The 20,947-nt window shown below is 36.9% G+C and overlaps 1 protein-coding gene across 2 annotated transcripts in view; it reads left to right on the top strand.

Annotated features, from left to right (window-relative positions):
- VEGFC (vascular endothelial growth factor C) overlaps positions 1-20,703 on the top strand; it is a 102,118-nt gene extending 81,415 nt beyond the window's left edge. Inside the window, exons 4-7 of one of the 2 annotated variants that reach the window (XM_027597345.2) lie at positions 542-693; positions 16,483-16,589; positions 16,897-17,230; positions 20,199-20,703. In XM_027597345.2, coding sequence (XP_027453146.1) covers positions 542-693; positions 16,483-16,589; positions 16,897-17,230; positions 20,199-20,313 — 708 coding nt within the window. In that variant the 3' untranslated portion in view covers positions 20,314-20,703. The remainder of the gene's footprint in view (positions 1-541; positions 694-16,482; positions 16,590-16,896; positions 17,231-20,198) is intronic. The other variant, XM_027597346.2, reaches the window with a different exon arrangement.
- The last annotated feature ends 244 nt before the right edge of the window (positions 20,704-20,947 follow it).

Below are 20,947 nucleotides of genomic sequence, written 5' to 3' on the forward strand. Positions count from 1 at the left end.
CTGGACAAATGTAAAACTACTTTGAGGTAGAAATATAATTTGGAATGAAAAATCGATTTCACTTCTATGTATTTTATGTCTTTGTATTCAGTTTACATAGAATAGGACTTAACCAAACATTTCTGGGTTGTGTGGCCAATAGCTTTTTACTCCTATATCACAAAGATACTTATATCTGTGCCACTTTTTAATAATCCCTGGAATAAGCTAGGACTCTGGAAAAAATTCTTTTTCCCTGAACATGGTGGTCTGTCGCATCTCTGCTCCATAATCATTAGCTGGTTATCAAAATTCTAATATGCTTTATAACAGTGACATGAGATAAGCAAACGGACTCTTTATTATTTGATAAAGGATACTGATTAGAAGCAAAACAGTTTTTACGATGTAATCATAAAAAACTTTTGCGTCCTGCATATATTATGCAGCACTATCTAATCATAAAGAGTTAATCTCACTCTTTTTGGACTCCAACATTTACCATAAAAATGCTTTCTAGCATCTATATAATTTTTTTCTTCTTTTTGTCCCTTCTTTGTAGTTGTTTGAAATTACAGTGCCTCTCTCTCAAGGCCCCAAACCAGTAACAATCAGTTTTGCCAATCACACTTCCTGCCGATGCATGTCTAAACTGGACGTTTACAGACAAGTTCATTCCATTATTAGACGTTCCCTGCCAGCAACACTACCACAGTGAGTATGAATTAAATCTATTTTTTCTGCATCCTCTACTAATATAAAATTATTTTCAAGTAAACACAGTTTATTGGAAGAATTTTTGTGAAATTTGCTATAATATGCTTTGCATCAAATACAAAAGAAGACAAATTTGATACTGTACCACAATAGTAAAATTAAACTGAAACAGGGAAGCCCTTTTTATAGACAAAGTAGTTCACAATATAAAACCAGTATTTCTATGGGATAACACACTTTCCACCACTCTTCATATCATCAGTGATTTGGCCTAACTGATCTAACATCCATGAAATCAAGTGTGCAAACTCACAAATGATGTTAAACCTAAAACCATTTAAGCCTTGGTAAGATTTTTGGTCCAAAACAAAAAATATTTTAAAAAATTATTTTATATCATTAGCCTTCAGTCACCTTTCTTCAATCTCGATTATTTTTTCTCTATTCATCTTTTTTATTTCAGCAAGGATTGAATACTGAAATACTGAATTACTTGAAAGAATTTTCTCTTACTATTATTTCAAATTAATATTCAAAGTAACATTTGCTATTCAGATTCCTTTCTCAGCGTATTTTTTTTAGGCTGGTAAATGGCAGCAGATGCTGCACTTGGTCATACCGAAGGACCTGCATAGAGCATCAAGTGTTGACACTGTGAATAGTTTATGATGACTCATTATGCATTGTCATCAAAAATCTAGGAACTTTCTGCCTTCTGCCCCAAAATGAGGCTGCAGCTCTTTGGTCTTTAGGATGTCCAATGCATGTGAATAAAACTTACTGAACTTTGACATTTGTAACAAAATTTTAAACAAATTGATGTGCAAACATATATATTACAAAAAAAAAAAACCTATTTAAAACTTGAAAATAAATGTGATAATGCTCGTAGTTTTCCCCAGGGTTGCTTTACTTAGTGTGGCAGAGAGGAGGCCTTATCTTTCCAGAGACACACAAAAAACTATGGATAGCCTAATTGGAGTGAAGTCTGTCCTTAATATGGGAACACAAAGGCCTTACCGGCATCTGTGCCTAAACTGAGTCTGCTGCTTGGGGGCCCAAAACCCCCGAAGTTGTATGTGCAGGTTACTCACGAAAGTCAGAGAGATGTATCCCCAGCTCCTGTGGCAACTCATCCATTCTGAGGGCTTTGGCCATGATCCCCATGCTGTTCCCAAAGTTATGTTTCAAATGGACTTAAAATATTACATCCAAATCTCTTATATTGCTGTGTTTATAATTATATTAGAATAGGTACAGACATCAAAGATTTATTCTGTTTACTTCTACATTATTCATAGTACTTTTCTCTCCTATTCTTTTAGACCTTGAAATCACACAGTTGTCATTAATTACTTTTTTTCCTGATGTCACACACCAGCACTATTTATTCGGGGAGTGGGGGCGGGGAGGAGAGATTTGCTCCAACCTGTGCATGTATCTCATTTCCACCACTGGCACCCTTGTCCACTCCATTCTGCATGTATGTCTGATCTCAGGCCATGTTGTCCAGACCGGTTTCCTTGTGTTGGATCTCTCTCCAGCTCCTGCGTAATGTCACACGTGAGCTTTACAAGGCACCACTTCATTCATCTGACCAGAAACTGCCAGTGGCTTCCAGCGACTCAAAGAATTGAGCACAAATTTCTCACCTCCTTGTCCCTTGACCAGCCTTTCTTTCTTGTTTTGCTTCTCATTTCTGAGTCTGGGCTTCATAAAGTCTCATTCCCTGAAGACCAAGCTCATTTCCTGCTCTGTATCTTCTTTCTTTTCTGGCCCTGGCTTAAAATAAATGCCCTTTCTTTTCTGCCTTCCCAAAGCTCCCTCCACTTCTCAGCATTCAGGTAAAGGTCTCTGTCCTGCATTTGTCTTGTCCAAATACCACTGCCATCGCTGCTTCTTGAATGCCTATAGCAATCACTGTATTTGCTTTTTCCTTGCATGAATTTGTAGGGGTCTGTAGATGGGCATGTGCAACTGGGCTGTGAGCATTTGAGGTACAGGTAGGTTCATGACCTCCACAGAATCCAGCTAATCAGACTTGAAAATTATTGAGCTGTTACCATGCTTTCAGCCCTTTACATACACTGTTTTGTGTAACCCTCCCCCAAAGCACCTCTGCAGTTGGTAGCAAGGTTAGCCTTATTTTATAGATGAAGCAAGTAATCATACTCCAGAGTTGGAGACTAAACAATACACTCTACTGACCAACCATTGCTTGTTATATAAAATAACTTATTTATCTGCAGTGTTTTGTAGCAACTGCATGTTTGCCCAGATATTCACTATTACTTATCCCTATAACTACTACACTGTATACTGTCAAAGGCAAGATACTGTCAATGGCAAGAACAGACAAAAAGAGTAAACAGCCTGTGCCTTCCAGTGAGCCCAGTCTGAGCCCGAATTCTGGTTGGCCACTCAGTCACTTTTTAAGGTTGGGTATTTTATGTGTCTGAACTGCAGTTTGCTTATATGTAAACCCACAAAGATGTAAAGCGGAATGAATGGAATACTGAATGCTCTTGTGGTGGTTAGAACAGAGCCTGGCATCTAGGAGAGGGTCCACAAAGGGTGGATTTATTATTACCATTACGATTCATATCTGATTCATCCACCTGTGTTTTTCATTGTTTTTTTTTTACCACTATCTACAATAAGAAATGCAATATCTATGTTTATGTGATATGTATATATCATATATAGTGTATAGATTTAAAGTAAATAACTATGTAACTACATGTAGTTATATAGAACTGTAAAAGTAAAACAAAGTATTATTTTAAAACACTTTCCTTTATTGTAGTGCTACCCAACCCTTTTTTCATTATCACCCCCCAAGGATCTTTTATAGACCTTTTCTCTAATCACCTCCCTTGCAAAATTTTACTACCATAGACTTATTTGTATCTCCTTATGTATCATATGTATATTTGGGCTTTACACATAAAAAAGGTAGTGCAACGTAGGATTAAAAATGACAAAAAATTTTCATAGTTAAAAGTTAAATTAAAAGTGTAAAAGCTTTTAACATTGAACATAATTTTAGAACTACAGTTTTTGCTGAGAAACCTTTAAGGTAACTTATTTACTTATTTAGTGGTAATATATCAAATCCCATAGGGAAAGTACCAACTGAGATAAATACCTAACAATACAAACATATTTTTTAAAGAAAACATTCCAAACAATTATTTTTCCAAGAAAAGGAAGATAAGTTTTTAAATAGTTTCTTTTAAATAGTTTCAAATTTTTTAGAGAACTTAACTTTTGCTTCATATGAGAAAACAATTTACAACTTCTGTAGCTGCTAGATTCTTGGTAAGATAGTGTAACCCCTTCTTTCTTCTCAGCATGTGACATACTATGGCTTGAATAACTTCTGTAGAATTAAATAATAAAATGTAAACTATTTCTACTTAATTCCCAAAGCTTACGTCACTCACCAAAGCACCAGAGATTGAGTATAAGGAGCAGCCACCAGGCACCTATTGCTCTATGATATTTTATTTATTTTATTTTATTTTATTTTATTATTTTATTTATTATTTATTTATTTATTTATATTATGGGCAGAAGACATGAACAGACACATTTCCAAAGAAGACATACAAACGGCTAACAGACGCATGAAAAAAAATGTCGCTCTCTATGATTTTGAGATGGAGTACTTGGGTCCAGAGAAATTCCTTCATGACAGCCCTCTCTTCACTATAATTTATTTTTACATTTTTTTATTTTATTATATTAATCACCGTACAATTACATCATTAATTTTTGATGTAGTGTTCCATGATTCATTGTTTGTGTATAACACCCAGTGCTCCATGTAGTACATGCCCTCTTTAATACCTATCACCAGGCTAACCCATCCCCCTGCCCCCTCCCCTCTAGAACCCTCAGTTTGTTTCTCAGAGTCCATAGTCTCTCATGGTTCATCTCACCCTCCAATTTCCGCCCCCCTTCATTTTTTCCTTCCTACTATCTTCTTTTTTTTTTTTTAACATATAATGTATTATTTGTTTCAGAGGTACAGGTCTGTGATTCATCAGTCTTACACAATTCACAGTGCTCACCATAGCATATACCCTCCCCAATGTCTATCACCCAGCCACCCCATGCCTCCCACCCCCCACGACTCCAGTAATCCTCAGTTTGTTTCCTGAGATTAAGAATTCCTCACATCAGTGAGATCATATGATACATGTCTTTCTCTGATTGACTTATTTCGCTCAGCATAATACCCTCCAGTTCCATCCACGTCGTTGCAAATGGCAAGATCTCATTCCTTTTGATGGCTGCATAATATTCCAGTGTGTGTGTGTGTGTGTGTGTGTGTGTGTGTGTGTGTGTATGTGTGTGTGTATACACACACACACACCACATCTTCTTTATCCATTCATCTGTCGATGGACATCTTGGCTCTTTCCACAGTTTGGCTATTGTGGACATTGCTGCTATAAACATTGGGGTGCACGTACCCCTTCGGATCACTTCATTTGTATCTTTGGGGTAAATACCCAGTAGTGCAATTGCTGGGTCATAGGGCAGCTCTATTTTCAACTTTTTGAGGTAAAGGTTTTATCTTGCATACACTTTGGATATCTTCAATGCCAGTGCTGCTCACATGACAGCCCATAAAACCCAATAGAAATTAAACACTGATTCAGAAGTTTTTGTTGGGTTTTTGAGAGCCAAAAACCATTGCAAGATCTGATTCCTCCTCCCTAATACCCAGTTTCTACTCCCTTACAGATGATATTGTCCCCATTATGAATGCACGCCTTACTACTCGTGATGCCCTCACTTTTTTTCTATTCTATTTCTCTTTTTTTTGAATGTTGGTCTCTACTTATTGTGAATTGTGACCCACAATTTAATTAAAAACTGCTATGATGATAATTTATATATAATGAATATATAGCTATGTTATAAAACCATTTCTTAAAAATTAACAGGAACAGTCGCCACAATGGCCAAAATTAAGAAATGGCAAAAGCAAGTGTTGGAGAGAATGAGGTGCCACTCATATATCACTGATGGGAATGAGAAAGGGTATAACCACTTTGCAAAAACATTTTGGAAGATTCTTATGATCTTGAATATACACTTACAAATATAATCCATAAATCGCCTCCTAGGTATGTACCCAAGATAAATAAAAACATATTTCCACACAATAACTTGCCCACAAATGTTCACATAAGCATCATTAGCCAATAAATCAACAACCCAAATGTCCATCAAAGGTGAATGCATAAGCAACCTGCAGTGTATCCATATAGTGGAATATTACAGAGCAATATAAACAGAATGAACTGTGGATATGCACAACATGAATGGATCTCAAAACATTAAGCTGAGTGACAGAAGCTAAACTAAAAAACACATGGTGTATGACTCAATTTATAAGAACTCTAGAAAAGGCAAATATTAGAATCTAGATTGAGAGAAAGCATTTCGGTAGTTGCCTGAAGAGACAGGTGATGGGGATTGACTGGAAGAGGCAAAGGGAATGCCTGGGGTTATAAGAATGTTCTGTATTTTGATTGTGGTAATGTCACATGGGTGCATAAATGTGGGGGGGAAGACAGTGAATTTAAAATAAGAGCATTTTATCACATGCAAATTATTTGTAAAAAAAAAATGGATTTTTGAAAAGCCAAGAGAAACAGATCCTTTTACTAACTATAATTTTGAAATTCATTTAGGTTTAAAATGGTAGATTGCTTAAAATCTTTATGGTAACTAAGTCAAATCTCTTAAGCTTCTCATGATTCCCCAGCGGGGAGAGCCTCCCAGCCCTCCTTTGTATAGAGTTTGAAATTTCCCAGCAGTGGCCCCAGTCCTTCCCCAACCCTGCACTCTCAGCAGCCACTGTCAGGATGAAGATAAGGCATACCTTTCTCAAGTGCATGGCATTATATTCCCATTATTATGAGATTAATTAAGTAGCAGACAATTTTGTTTTGCGTTATTTAGGAAGAAGTATAATTCAATAAATAAATGAATCGTTCCTAAAATAAGTGATTCATAAAATAATTGTTGAGCCTCTAAAATGGGCACAGAATGCTTCAAGGTAGTGAGAGAGAGGACCAAGCATGAGCCTGGCTGATCCAGTTAAGGAGAGACAACACGTGTTATATCTGTATTAGTAGTAGTAGTTCATTAAATATTACTCCGCACAAGCATCTGCCCGTATCGCCTCATGCTCATACTACTAGCCCCGCCAGGTGGCTACACTGATGATTCACGCCACAGAGCACAGGGGTGAAGGGTGTGCATGCTGCATGCGGCTTCCTGCTTAGAAAATTCATTTTGTGCTTGCAGTTTCGCTAACTTCTGTAAACTTTTCATGACTCATTTTCCTCATCTCCAAAACAAAACATAAATCAAAATGTTATAAATAACAATGCAGTGTAACATTTATAACCCCATCCTCATGATCAACCTATTCAATGACATTGTGCTATATTATCTATTAGTCTGGCATTGTATAATATTGTAATAGAATAAGAGCAATAATGAGAATGATGAAGACAAAACCTAACACACAGGGATGCAGTGATGTTATAATCAGTAATCCCTGTTCAACATTAGCACAGTGCCTGATGCCTGACAGTAAGCACTCAATGAATTTTGGCTGCTATTTTTACAGACATTTTACAAATGAGAAAATTGAGCCTTGGAAATGTTAATTAGCACATATAAACCTAACAGCTAAAAAGAGTGCCAGAAAAAATACAAATTCAAGTCTTTTTAGCTCTTAAACCCGTGTTTTCCCCCAATATCTTATAGAATTTCTAGTATTTACCAAAAAAAAAAGAAAGAAAAAAGAAAACCTTTCAAGTCTCAATACCAGCAGCACCAAAATAGATCAGAAATTCCAGAGGTGGAAGAGATTATCTCTAGAAGTGGTTAGATAGCAATATTCTTATTGATGTTCTCACAGATTATTCTCTTTCCTTCCAATTATTTCCTCTTATATTTTCTGCCAACTTGAACATCATGGATTCCCATGGCCCCTTACATGGAGGGTCTCTTTCTATGGAGGGAGTCATTTGTGATTAAGAAGTGATGCCCTAGATTTTGTTCGTTGGTAGAAGTAGTATTCATTCATTCATGAGCTATTTATGTTGAGTCTGACGTGTCTGTCACACCATCCTAGGAGATATGGGATATTAAAACAATGGGTAACATAATTTCTTAACTAAAGCAGCTCACGTGGCAGAGTACAAACCCAAGTATGTCTAGTATAGTAAGGCAGTGTAGTAGGTGGGTTAGAGGAGCAAAACAGGAGGTGGAAGTATTGAAACAGCTTCTGAAATAATCTGATAGAGAAATAACAAGGGTGGGACCCATAGCGGTGGAAATGGGGATGGAGAGAAAAGAGGTGGAAAGACATTTTTCAGAAAGCCCACCACTTGGGAAATGCATGTGTGGGAGAACACAGAGGCAGAAGGTGAGGATGAAAGCACAAGGATGATACAAAGATGGAACGCGTGTTCACGGGAAGAATGGATTGGAAAAGGAGAATTTGGTATGGATATGCATATTGGTATCTGTGGTATCTGTAAGAAATCGAAGTGAAATGTTCGGTAGGCAGTGGGGTCTGCAGTTGGGAGGGTGCCCAGGTGGGCACGCTTCTTTGGTAGCTACCAGCCTGGAGCTGGTCGAGCACGGGAAGAGACAAACCCAACCAAGGACAATATAGACCGTAAAAAGAGAAACAGCTGGTGACACCATGGGGATTATCACTATTGAAGAAACTGGGAGAAACAATGTGCAGGAAACTAAGAACAGTCAGAAAAATTAAGACTAAAAACGGTTTATTACAAAATCCAAAGGAGATTGTAAAAACCAACGAGAATTCAAGGAAAGAAGTGGTGAGATGATCAAGTATTAGATCAAGCTCAAGAATGACTAGGACTGACTCCATTATCTGAAGGACATAAAATGGAGATAATGTGTTTATTTATTGATAAGCTACGTTGCACAATGCCCTTGAGAAAAGAGGCAGAGGGAAAAACAGGGTGAATTCTCAAGGTGAAATTCTCAATTATATATGAGAAACCGAATCAGAGGGATTAAGTCATTTTCCCCAACATCACACAACTTGAGAGGAGCAAACCAGAGATTCAAAGTAAATTTGGAGCCAATCCATTCTTCTGGGGATGCAGTCTTTACTGTATTTTTAACTTCTTTAAAAAAAAATCTTCAAACATATACTAAAGGACAAGAAAAAACACCACAAAATGATATATCCCTCCACCCTGACTTGAAATTCAACAGATATTTTGTCATATTCACTTAAGATACAACCCAAAGCCCCAGTCACCATTCTGCATCCTCCGTTCCCAGAGGTAACCACTGCCTGGAAATTGTATTCTCATTCATGCTCTTCCATCTTTATGGCATATGGATGTTTTAACATATGACAAAAGAATATATAGTACAGCTTTGTTTAAAATATTTATGTTAAAGTGGTGACATTAGTTTTTTCTCTCAACAGTGTGCGTTAGACATCTAATCATTTTGAGGTCTACAGGCCTGGTTTGTTCATTAAATACCTGTATGGTATTCCATTGTATGAATGAATGAATGAATGAATGTTCATGCTTATTCTATGATACCTACTATAGGGAAGGCACTATGCTACTTATTAGGAAGAGAGTAAAATCAAAGGAGAGAGATGTCACATTTGAAAGCCAAGTGACCTGAAGTGAATTTTACCCAGGGGTAAATTTATTGGTCAGTTGGTTCTCATTGACAATGTCCCATAGGGTTCCTAAAGGAAATAGCACATTCTGGGGACAATGAATAGACCAGAATAATTTACTTGGGTGTTAATTGGTAAAGGCCAGAGGAGATTAAATTTAAAAAGCAATGCTAAGGCTGTGCTTTGGAAGCTTTGGGCACCAGCCTGAAGAGTTTCACCTTTTCTGTAGAGGTACTGGAGTAGCACGGGGAGTTTCTTGGTAGAGGAATGACAAGACCATGCTCAGCAGAGCCAGGGTACCTTGAATTTTTTTTTAATAAGTACTAAAAATAGAAAATATGGATGATTCCAACCTGATAAAGAGGTTATATCAGTCTTTGGGGGAGAGTCCTGGTGTGGTGAGAGAGGAAAAGAAGGGGTGAAAAAAGATGAGAAAATGGAAAACCTAGCCTGAAGGCTTATTTGTTTTTATTTGTTAACTGGTTTTCATTTCTTTTACAAAAATGTCAACATTGCTTACAAAGACACCAACTAAAATATATTTGCTTCTAAGAAGTTAGAGTTATTCGGGCTTATTAAGGAAAATTTCATTCGTGTGAGAAGTCGTCTCTTCTCCAAGCAACACAGTAGATTTATAGCCCTGGCAACCTTTGAAGTAGAACTTGAGTGCTCAATGTCTTTGTTAATCTATAACAGATCCTCAGTCTTAATGCTTAGAAGCTTGAATTTCCATGAGGGTTTTTTCCTCATTTTAATTTTTTCTTTCCTTTCAATTTCAAGATCATGCATTTTTGCTTCACCAAAAATAGAGATAGAATAGCATGATACATTTAATAAACTGCATGAGAGCAGAAATGCAGAGGTAACACATCTGCCAATTAAACCAGGACATAGTCTTGCGCCAATTGATCAGAAACTGCTTTCCCTCCCATAAAACATGCATCTGTATTCTGCCCTGAAAATATCCTCTTTATAATTTTAAAACCCTCATGATAATATGCAGTTATTTTTGAAATCTTAATTCACATTTCTGTTCATTTTTTTTTTTACAAAGCTCGTTATTATCTAAATACTGTCCAACACCTTCAAATGAGCACCTATTGATATGAATTGATTCACCCATGGAACTCAAGTAAGAGTCTCCAGACCCTGGAATGTATTTTTTTCTAAAAGGAAGCTAACTGGGCTGTCCAGTATATGAGCCCTTGGACCGTTTGGCTTCTGCCTTCTAAAAGATAACAGTTGGAAGCACAGCATTGCTATGACTTGCTGACTAACTGGTAGAAATTATAGCAAAAGGTCTATGGCTGAGAATATTCCATCAGTATATCCTCTGCACTGAAGTTGTGACTGCAGTGTTACCCAGAGGCAGGAACTATTAGATCAAAGAGTTTGTCAACTTAATGTCAAGTTCAACTAAAATGCATTGATGATTATTTTTAAGAAATGTCTACATTAGACCAAATCTATCAGTCATTTTCTACACCTTGCATTAGATAGTCAAGTGTATTCAAAGGTCATACATGAAGAACTCAGGATGAACACAGTTCAAAGTCTTCGGGAATAAAACTGGTGAAGTATTTTACCCAGGGCTCTGTGGTTCTAACAGTGAAAGAAAAGTGTTGCCCTTCTAGCTGCTATTCCGACAACTCTCTTGGGCCAGAGGGTCTGGATGGATATTCTTTCAAAATATAATTACAGGTTTGAGTGATTGTTAGTCACAGTGGGTGAAGTTCAGATGACATCAACAGTTGGCATTTAGGGAATCAAAACTCTTTTTGGATATTTATCAAAATTATTAACACGGTCGGAGTCCCCTCCACCCCACCCTGTATATGTTTTCTTAATGGGATATAGATCATCTTACTGGATAGATCATTGAATGATATAAAGATGCTTAGAAGGGATGTATGAAAGCTCACAGTATATGCCTTCAAACTAGTATCACAGATCACATGCCACATTTAAGACTTAAGGCAGGATAGCTATTTGAGGAACAAGACTGTGTACTGTAGGTACTGCATGATCAGCAGAATTTTAATCAGTTGGATTGTTGTGAAGACACCTTATGAAAAGAGATGCCAATGAGAGTATTTGATTAATAGCACAGTTCATGTCCACAGAAAGAATTTGCTTTTTAAAAAAGTCATTGAGTGCTATGAGCTGAATTTGTATTCAGTTAATGTTGACATTCATTTTGAACGGTCTATGAAATATTTTAAGAGATATTTAGTAAAGTGGATCAAAAGTAGTTTAAATAAATCCAGATGCAGGTTTTTTTTTTTTTTCACTGAGAAATATATTACAAAATATATTACATTCAGCTCAGTTCTCACTAATGCCAAACATAAGGTGGGAGTGTGTCTGCATTCCTTAAATATGGATTTGGGGAGTCAGGGAATTTCCAAGCATATAGAAACTCTATTGCCAAAATGTAGAGATGATGAAAGAACCCAAACAGTGGGATGCACAAAACAGCCTACTGTTGTGTCCAGAGCACAAGAGCTAGCAACTATTACCCAATATGTAGGATTTTATCACACAGAACATGCTGGTCTTTCAAAATTTCAAAAGAGAGATAAAGGCGAGATCAGAATAATTTTAATCATTAAATTCATCATTCTTGAACCATATACCCTTAAATTTTTGTCCTCTGGTTTTAACTAGCAACAGTAACCTAACCAGTTGAGTGAGGTACTGAGATAATTCTTAGAAAAGCACCTTTTTCCTTCGTGAGTATTATAAACAGGATTGTGGTTGTGTTTGGGGTGAGGGGGTGGGAAAGGAAAGTAGGAAACTTTATTTACATGTGTTTCTCAACACCTACTTTACAAATAATTGCATAATCATGGGCTTTGCAGACAAAATGCATCTTTGGATCAATGTTTCATAAATACAGTATACAAGAATACTTTCTTTTTAAAAGTTTTAATAGGTTTACACATATTAACATTCAGAACTTGAAAAATTTCAATAGGATAAAAATGCTTTGGAGATGAAGATATGTAGGAGATAAGTAAATTATGCTAACTTCTATCCACATTAAAAACATTTTCTTTCATTCTAAGATATGATTTTGGAAATGGGTCTTTTTTTCACATGAGAAGCTTTAAATGCTAAGAACTTGACATTCACTTTTGGGGTAGGGAATCTCATTTAGCAATTATGAAAATGCATCCTATGCAAATATATGCATTTTTAATTAAATGGTATCTAGCAAGATTTCAAATTTCAACATTAAAATATGTTAACATTGATAAGTAGTAATTTCTTAATTTTGGCAAAGCTTTTTAAGAATATTAGAAATTAAAATATTTAGTTCACCTTGAGCAAAGCATAGTTAGTCTGTAATATAAAGTTTATGTTGGCAAAAACACTTCAGGTATAACAGCTGAAATTGTTATTCAGAAGGCCATATTTTTATTCAACGTGAATGTGCAAAACCAAAAAGGCTGGTGTAGCCAGATTCTAGGGAATTATTGAATGCTGTAAAACTAGGCACTAGATACCTTGTTGTTTTGTAGGACATTTTCAGAAATGCATTCCTTCATCTGTTTCTACACACAGTCCATATTTTTTGAATTTATATTTTTAAGGATGTGAAATATTGCAAAACTCTTTCTTTTCCCTCACTACATGAGAAATAGGAAATGCTTTATTTTCCTACCCCTTTAGGGTGAACAGTTTTGTAGACCAACTTTCACTTCAGCACAGAGACATTAGCACATTCTCCTGCATTTGAAGACCTCAGTATGGACCAGTCTCACTTAGGCTAATGATTGAGATCATTCTTGACACTTTTTTCCATAAAAATAAATAGCTTAGATATGTTTATCAACTTTAACGACTGTAACTAAAAAATGAATACACTGGACATTGCTACCATATACACACATACACATACACCACATGTGGGAGAGGGGGAGGTTGTATGTGTGAGGGCATGTACAAGCATATTTATATGTGCATATGTAACAAAAATATATGCATATAGAGACTGAAATATAGTTGCAGAAAGCGATCTTTATCACATGCATTCTGGTAATATTTTATTTTATTACATGTCATTCTTTGACTTTACAAATGCATTTCCCAACCCTTATAATGGATTTCATGATCCACTGATGGATTACAACTAACAACTGGAAGAACACTGGCTTAGGTAATAGCGGTATAAATCACATATTGGCAAAATGATCATGCCCTTCTACTGCAGCCACCATAGCCCTGTACCCTCCTGATACCAACGTGGGAGTGTGTCACTTAAATCATGTGTATGTCAACCTTGAGGGAACACGGGCAAAACGTACTTACCTTCATTTATGGAGGAGTGGTCTGAGTTTCATTCAGCTAGGATTTATTGCATTACTATTATATAACTAAACATAACAACATCTTATTTGATGGAAGGGACTACAGATTTGGATAGTAGATAAATAAAAAAAAAACAATGATATTGTTTTGGAGAATTGATAAATACTGTCTGAATTTTTTGTGAAACAATGTACATTTATGATTAACCAATAAAACAGTAATGACCAAAATACGTGGTAAGTAAAGACTTGCTCTTGGGAATACATAAAATTATTAGGAAGGTATAATGTTCCCCAACACATAGAGCTAAGTGGAAAAGCAAGGTCTAGAAGAGCATGTAAGGGAGGCTATCTTCTGGATAACAGAATGGGAAAAATACATACATACATACATACATATTTTCTTTATTTACAAAAAGAAACACTGAAAACATAAACCAAAAACTGCAAAAAGGATCAGCATGCTGAGGACATGGATCAGAATTAACTCCTCTGAATATATATTTTCTTGTAATTTTAGCTGACATCACATAAATTTTCCAAAAAATAAAATTATAAAGAGAAAGGCATATGGTATATGCAGGGTAAGGCAAATATTTTATTATTATACATACACATATATAATATGTACTTAAGCAAATATAAAGATTGTTGGGAGCAAAAATTTTAATGGAAGTTATTAGTATGAAGTCAAGAAGTAAATTTAAAACCAGTAATGTTAAATTATATTTGGAAATAGCACTATGACTGGTTTTTCCCCTAGAACTAAGTACAGGTATCTCTTACTTAAGAATCAATAACCTATTTCAAAAAAATATACATTGCAAACAAATTTTTACTGTCTTAAATGGGAAAAATTAAACCCCAAACATAACTAATTTCCTACAAAGAGCTTAAAGATAATACCTGTAGCATCTAAAATGCTCAAACACTGTTTCCTTGATCATCCAACAGTTATTATGGTTATTAACACATGGCTACTTGTTATTATTTGCATGCTGAGTGAGAAATTATTAGCTTATGATGTGGGACAGCAAATAACACACAGCATTCAAAAACTTTTTAAAAATGAAAAATAAATTCAAGAAAACTTTCCATAATAGATGGTCTTCATCAGGCTGGAGACATGACCCTTGAAGAATGTTACAAGGGTAAGACAGTCATTGCCCTTCACGGTGGTATGGAGAGGTGTGGGGGGGTGTTTTAGGCAAACTCTCCCACTGAATGGGACACGTAGAGATTCTCTGGGTCTTGGAGCTGCTGTAGAGACTGCTGAGCAGGAGAGATTCCATAAATCCTTAGAGGCGGTTGTCAAGGGAAGAATGGTTACCAACAGTAGATGTGCTTACACTTCAAAAAGTCCTTCCTGGGGTGCTATACGAGACATCATTTCTTTTAAAGAAAGGCCTATCATTGCATCATCATACAGTAGGACTATGAAACTTTTCTCAGCAACATCCAAAGCACGTGACCTGTTTGTTTACAGTCGGTGCACCTGTTAAGATGTCTATACATGATCGTTACGTTCTACCAGTCTGGAATGTAACTCAACGCTCTTCCCTCACATATTGTTCACGATATTGAGTGTGAAAGATACAGTTATTTCCCCTGTACCAATCTCAGTTGAAAAATAAGGTAGTGAGAGCTTTATATATATTCTGTAAAGATATTTAGAGCCCAGAATCCTTCTAATGGGTAAATGTTAACTAAAAGAGACATTCTGTGGGATATACGTGAGTTTTCTAGCTTTGTGCCCTGGAAAGGTCGAGTAGTAATGTAACCTGATGGCACTGAACAAACCTAATCCCAAATGCCATTTCCCAACAGACAGAATTAGGGCTCCTTGAAAGAATAGCTGATTCTAGGTGTGGAGGAGACAATGGACAAGATGAGCTTGTGACATCTGTTCATCCCAGAGGACAGAGAAGCTTCACACTAAAGGGCTCATTTCATGTAGGTGCCAATATGAAGGAGTCCCAGTTAGCCAGCCGTCAGACCGCTGGAGCAAGGGGGCACTTGGTGTACTTGACTGAAGCCCATATGTTCATAATTTTTACTAAAACAGATAATGAGAATATAAGAGGAGGGAGGGAGGGAAAACTAGAACAACAGCAATAACAACAAGAAGCAAGGTCTTCAATGACCTTCTGGTGGAGTGTAGAGTGGAAATTTTGGATTAATAGACCCTTTATAGTTATAGGTATCTCTGGTTCAGAAATAAGTCAGGAAAGGTAAATGTATAAAAATGTTTCCTGTAGAATTGTTTGAAAAGGCCACAAATTGGAAACAATTTCGGTAGCGACCAATAGGAGAATAATGTACTCACGCATTTTATGGACTGCTATGTAGCCAATAACAAGCAGAACATTTTGAAATGACCTATGAAGATATCCACAATGTATTGTTTAGTGGAAGAAGGAAATTTCCGAGTAATATAAGAGGCTTATCCCCTTTTTTACACAAACTAAACCACCATGTGATTACACAAATAAGTGTATTTGCCTTAACAAGATCGAAGTCTGGAGTGATAGAAGACCATATCACTAAGTGGTCACCTCTGGGATTAGAATTTGGCCGCATATGTGGGTGAGGGAGGTACTTTGAGAGGGAACTTTCACATTTCATTTCACATATTCTTATATCATTTTACAGCTTTTTCACAAACATGCATTGGTTTTGTAATACGCAGCTAAGAAAAGCGATGATCCCTTCTGGGTACCACTTAGACTATTAACTCGTCTGTCTCTCCCAAAGGTGCCAAGCTGCAAACAAGACTTGCCCCACAAATTACATCTGGAATAATCACCTCTGCAGATGCCTGGCTCAGCAAGATTTTATTTTTTCCTCAAATTCTGGAGATGGTAAGCAGAATGATATTTTAAAGATGAAATGCCAAGGATCTCTGTTTTGATTAACAAATATTTTAATATTAAGATCACACGTACAATATTCAGATCATCATTCTCTGGAATAAGTGACTACCAAACAGGACATTTTCTACTTGACATTGATATTGTTTTGAACTTCCTGGTAAAGGAACATACCCATGTTTGTGTATGACCCTTTAATGAAAAACATAAAGAGACACTTTTAAATGCTTTTAATGGTTTCACACCACACCCAGAACTAAGGAAGGTATAGTAACAATGTCTGACTGTGTTTGTCTAGACTCTGCAGATGGATTCCATGACATCTGTGGACCCAACAAGGAGCTTGATGAAGAAACGTGTCAGTGTGTCTGCAAAGGGGGGCTCCGGCCTTCCAGCTGTGGGCCTCACAAAGAACTAGACAGAAACTCATGCCAGTGTGTCTGTAAAAACAAACTTTTACCCAACTCATGTGGGGCCAACAGAGAATTTGATGAAACCACATGCCAGTGCATATGCAAAAGAACCTGCCCAAGAAATCAACCCCTAAACCCTGGAAAATGTGCCTGTGAATGTACAGAAAATTCACAGAAATGCCTCTTAAAAGGAAAGAAATTTCAACATCAAACATGCAGGTAAGAAATCTTCATGAAGCGTATTCCTTTCTCTTAACTGGGGATTGTTTCCTCAACCAAAATGGCAGTGGCTTTTTGGAATGAGACCAGTCAGTTCTGGAAGACGAATTCTGTTATTTTTCTAACCGATGCTAAGTTTTCCTTGAGACTGTGTTTACTCCTGAAAAAAGCAAGATAGGAGCCCTGGGAACCAAAACCAGATCCAACCTCAGAATGCACTCCTACTGCTCATCCCCGAGGCTGAGTCTGAGGCAGTGGTCCTTCAACATGCGCTGGGAGACAGATGCACAGGACAGTCGTGTGAGGAGGATTTCCAGAACATCCAAACATGGCAGACCTTCCCCCAACAAAAATTATGGTGCCATCATAATGTAGGACAACTCTTCCAAGTGCAGAAAATTTTATGCAAAATTTCCGAAGGATAGCATAGCGCCACTAAGTGTAGAATTGTATCTAGAAAAATATTTAAGTATTTCCCGGAATTAGAGAGATAAATTATATTGTTAAAGATTACTCCAGACTCATTCCTTAAACGTTGATCTGCCCCCTTCTTCACCAAGAAGAACAAAATGAGACTATTGGACTCAAACACTCCCAGTGTTAATCCCGGAACTACTTCCTCTTTAATCTGATGGTTAGGTGGTCTCTTTTAGCCAGCTCTGTGCTTTTGGCATTTCCTTCAACATGGCTCCACCAGACATAGGCCTTCCCTCTCCCATACGTTTGACGTCTTCGACTACTTTTCTTTCCCCTCAATTAATGAGAGTTCCCAAATTTCTGTTTTATTAGCATCTTACCATGATGCTGAGCACACTTTAGCAATAAAGCTCTGTCCTCTTCAAGGTTGCTCCAAGACCCAGGCATTTAGCACTTGCATTCACCTCTTTCATCTCTCATTTATTCAACCAACTGTAACCCAGGTTAAGCCCGAGAGTGCCATGTTAAAGTGCTATTCAAGGTCTCAGCAGACTCCACAGCCAAAGCCAGTGGACAAGTTGGTCTTCGTGTGACGTGTCTTTTCTGTACCTTTTCTTGAAGCTCCCTTCTTTGCTTTGGCTGACGTAACAACGTAACATTTTCCTTCCCTGGCTGCTCTTTTGGTTTTCAGACCATCTGCGCTTCATCACCTCCACTTGGGTCCTCTTCTTCCAAACTCAGTCTTTAGAGATGGTGATCATGCCCATGCAAAAGATGATCACTCACATGACTTAAGACTTAAATTTCATTTATTTACAATTTCCTATCTGCATTAATGTTCATTAACGTTCCCCAGCAAATAAAATGTCCATCTTTTAATCCTCACAAGTTTTGTGCTCCCATTTTAATTCCTATTTCTGATGACCCATCCACACTAACATTTTAGCTGCTGCATGAGGGAACTTCAGTGAATCTAGGTACCTCATGGATGACATTTTTTCTTCCATTATTGCTTTAGAGTACCTTACAGGGATCCTTTTGTTTCCTTTTTAGAATATTTTGAGCAATCACTGTATTCCAATTTTATTTGCATATCCCTACTCTACCAGAAGGATATTTCAAAAATGCAGAATACTATGTAGATACTAAATCTTATTGAAGATTATTAAACCATTTTGTATATTGAACCCTTCTGAATGAACCTAGTGTATTTGGAAAGCCTGATTTTATGTTTACATAAGACTAACCAGCCATCATATTTTTTCTACAGAATTCTTATATTAACTTACGAGAAAAGAGTTCTATCTTCTATTTATTGAAACTCTTCCTGTGTTCATTTTTCTAAGGATATACTTCCAGGTTTACATATATATTGAAGCAAAAAAAGAATATTTTGAAAATATGTACACTCATTTTCTCTTAATATTTATTCCAAAAGGGGGGGCAGAGTATATATTTTTTGTCCACTGCCTTAAATCAGCAACTTTCATTGATTATTGGGAATTGCATCTTTTTATTTTTATTTTATTTTTTTATTATGTTATGTTAATCACCATACATTATATCATTAGTTTTTGATGTAGTGTTCCATGATTCATTGTTTGTGTATAATTGCATCTTTTTAGTAAAGGAATACCAGAAGTCTTATAATAATGCATCTGTACTTAGAAATAAAAAAAAAATAGTAACATTTTAACTAGATACTCTTTTTTTTTTTTTCTGCTAGAGCACAAGAAATGAAACTTCAGACTCACATTCGCAGTTTCTCTGTAGTGTTCTTTTGATTTCCCTGCCGGGTCATCTTGCATTATTCCCTGGACGTACACCCCTTTCTCGCACTGGACTTTCTCACACTCCCACAGCTTCTTCAAAAGTAGCTCCCATTTGCTGGAGCAACGGGGCTGTTTGATCATCTGTCCTTTCACTACGGCTGGAAACTGCAAGTCTAGGACAGGAAGAGAGGGGTGCCCACAGCAAGCATTGTCCCTCGCCCCTTCCCCCCCGCCAGGCCACCTTCTTGTCACTTGGAGCCCAGGTGGAGAGGGGGAGAGGGCCACCATGGCTCAGCCGGCTGTCTGCCCAGCAGAGAGACGGGATGAGGGTGGGTCTCCCCACTGAGGACCACAGTCCTGCCAACATGGCTTCATTTAATCATTTCCAAGTCGGGCTTCCATACAAGTCCCAGACTCTTGTGAACTCTGCCATACTTCTCTGCTCACACCCCATCGGCAAGACCTTACACACTCACTTTCACAGTGTCTGTTGTATGTTCCTTTCCTCTGCGAAGCAGAGAGCCCTTCAAAAGAACCAACGCTCACATCATCTCACTCTCCCGTCTGTTCTATCAGCAAGACTGCTTTTAGGCTTTACCATTCCTCCTACAGTTTGTAATTCTCAGCACAAATTTCAATAAGACATAAACCTAAGAATAATTTTATGATAAAATGAGTAACTTTGTTCTCATTTTAAATTTAGAAAAACAACTGTTTGTAGCATAATGAATTCATTGCTTTGGCCTTTAACAAAAATGTGTTCCTCTTTGTTTTCCTAGTTGTTACAGAAGACCGTGTACAAATCGACCAAAGCATTGTGACCAAGGACTTATATTTAGTGAAGAAGTATGTCGTTGTGTCCCTTCATACTGGAAAAGACCGCATATGAACTAAGACTGTACTATTTTCCAGTTTGTCAGTTTTCTGTCTTGGAAAACTGTGTTGCCACATTAGAACTGTCTGTGAACAGAGAGACCTTTGTGGGACCATGGAGAGCAAGACAGAAGTCAGCGTTTGCTGACCTGTGTGGATAACTCCACAGAAATGGACTGGAGCTCGTCTGCAAAAGACCTCTTTTAATGACTGGTTTTTCTGCCAATGACCAGACAGCTGAGGTTTTTCTCTTGTGATTAAAAAAAAAAATAATAATGACTATATAATTTATTTCCACTAAAAATATTGTTTCTGCATTCATTTTATAGCAATAACAATTGGTAAAGCTCACTGTGATCAATATTTTTATATCATGCAAAATATGTTTAAAATAAAATGAAAATTGTATTATAAACTGGTAAGTTCAGTCCATTACTATCTTCCACTATAAGCAAAACTTGATGATATGAAAACATTCATCTCCACCTGCCCTTCCTCCTTTCCTCCAACCAGCTGTCAGATTTTGACTATTATGAAAAAGTGTGATCCTAGAAGAGAAAGTTCCAGAGGGACAACAGTTGCTATTACATTTTATTGAAATTCATCTCTTAATATATGTAATGATTATAAATGTGTTAGCACATGACACTTTTGA

Source organism: Zalophus californianus, chromosome 2 (assembly GCF_009762305.2).
Source record: "Zalophus californianus isolate mZalCal1 chromosome 2, mZalCal1.pri.v2, whole genome shotgun sequence".
Taxonomy (NCBI): Eukaryota; Metazoa; Chordata; class Mammalia; order Carnivora; family Otariidae; genus Zalophus; species Zalophus californianus.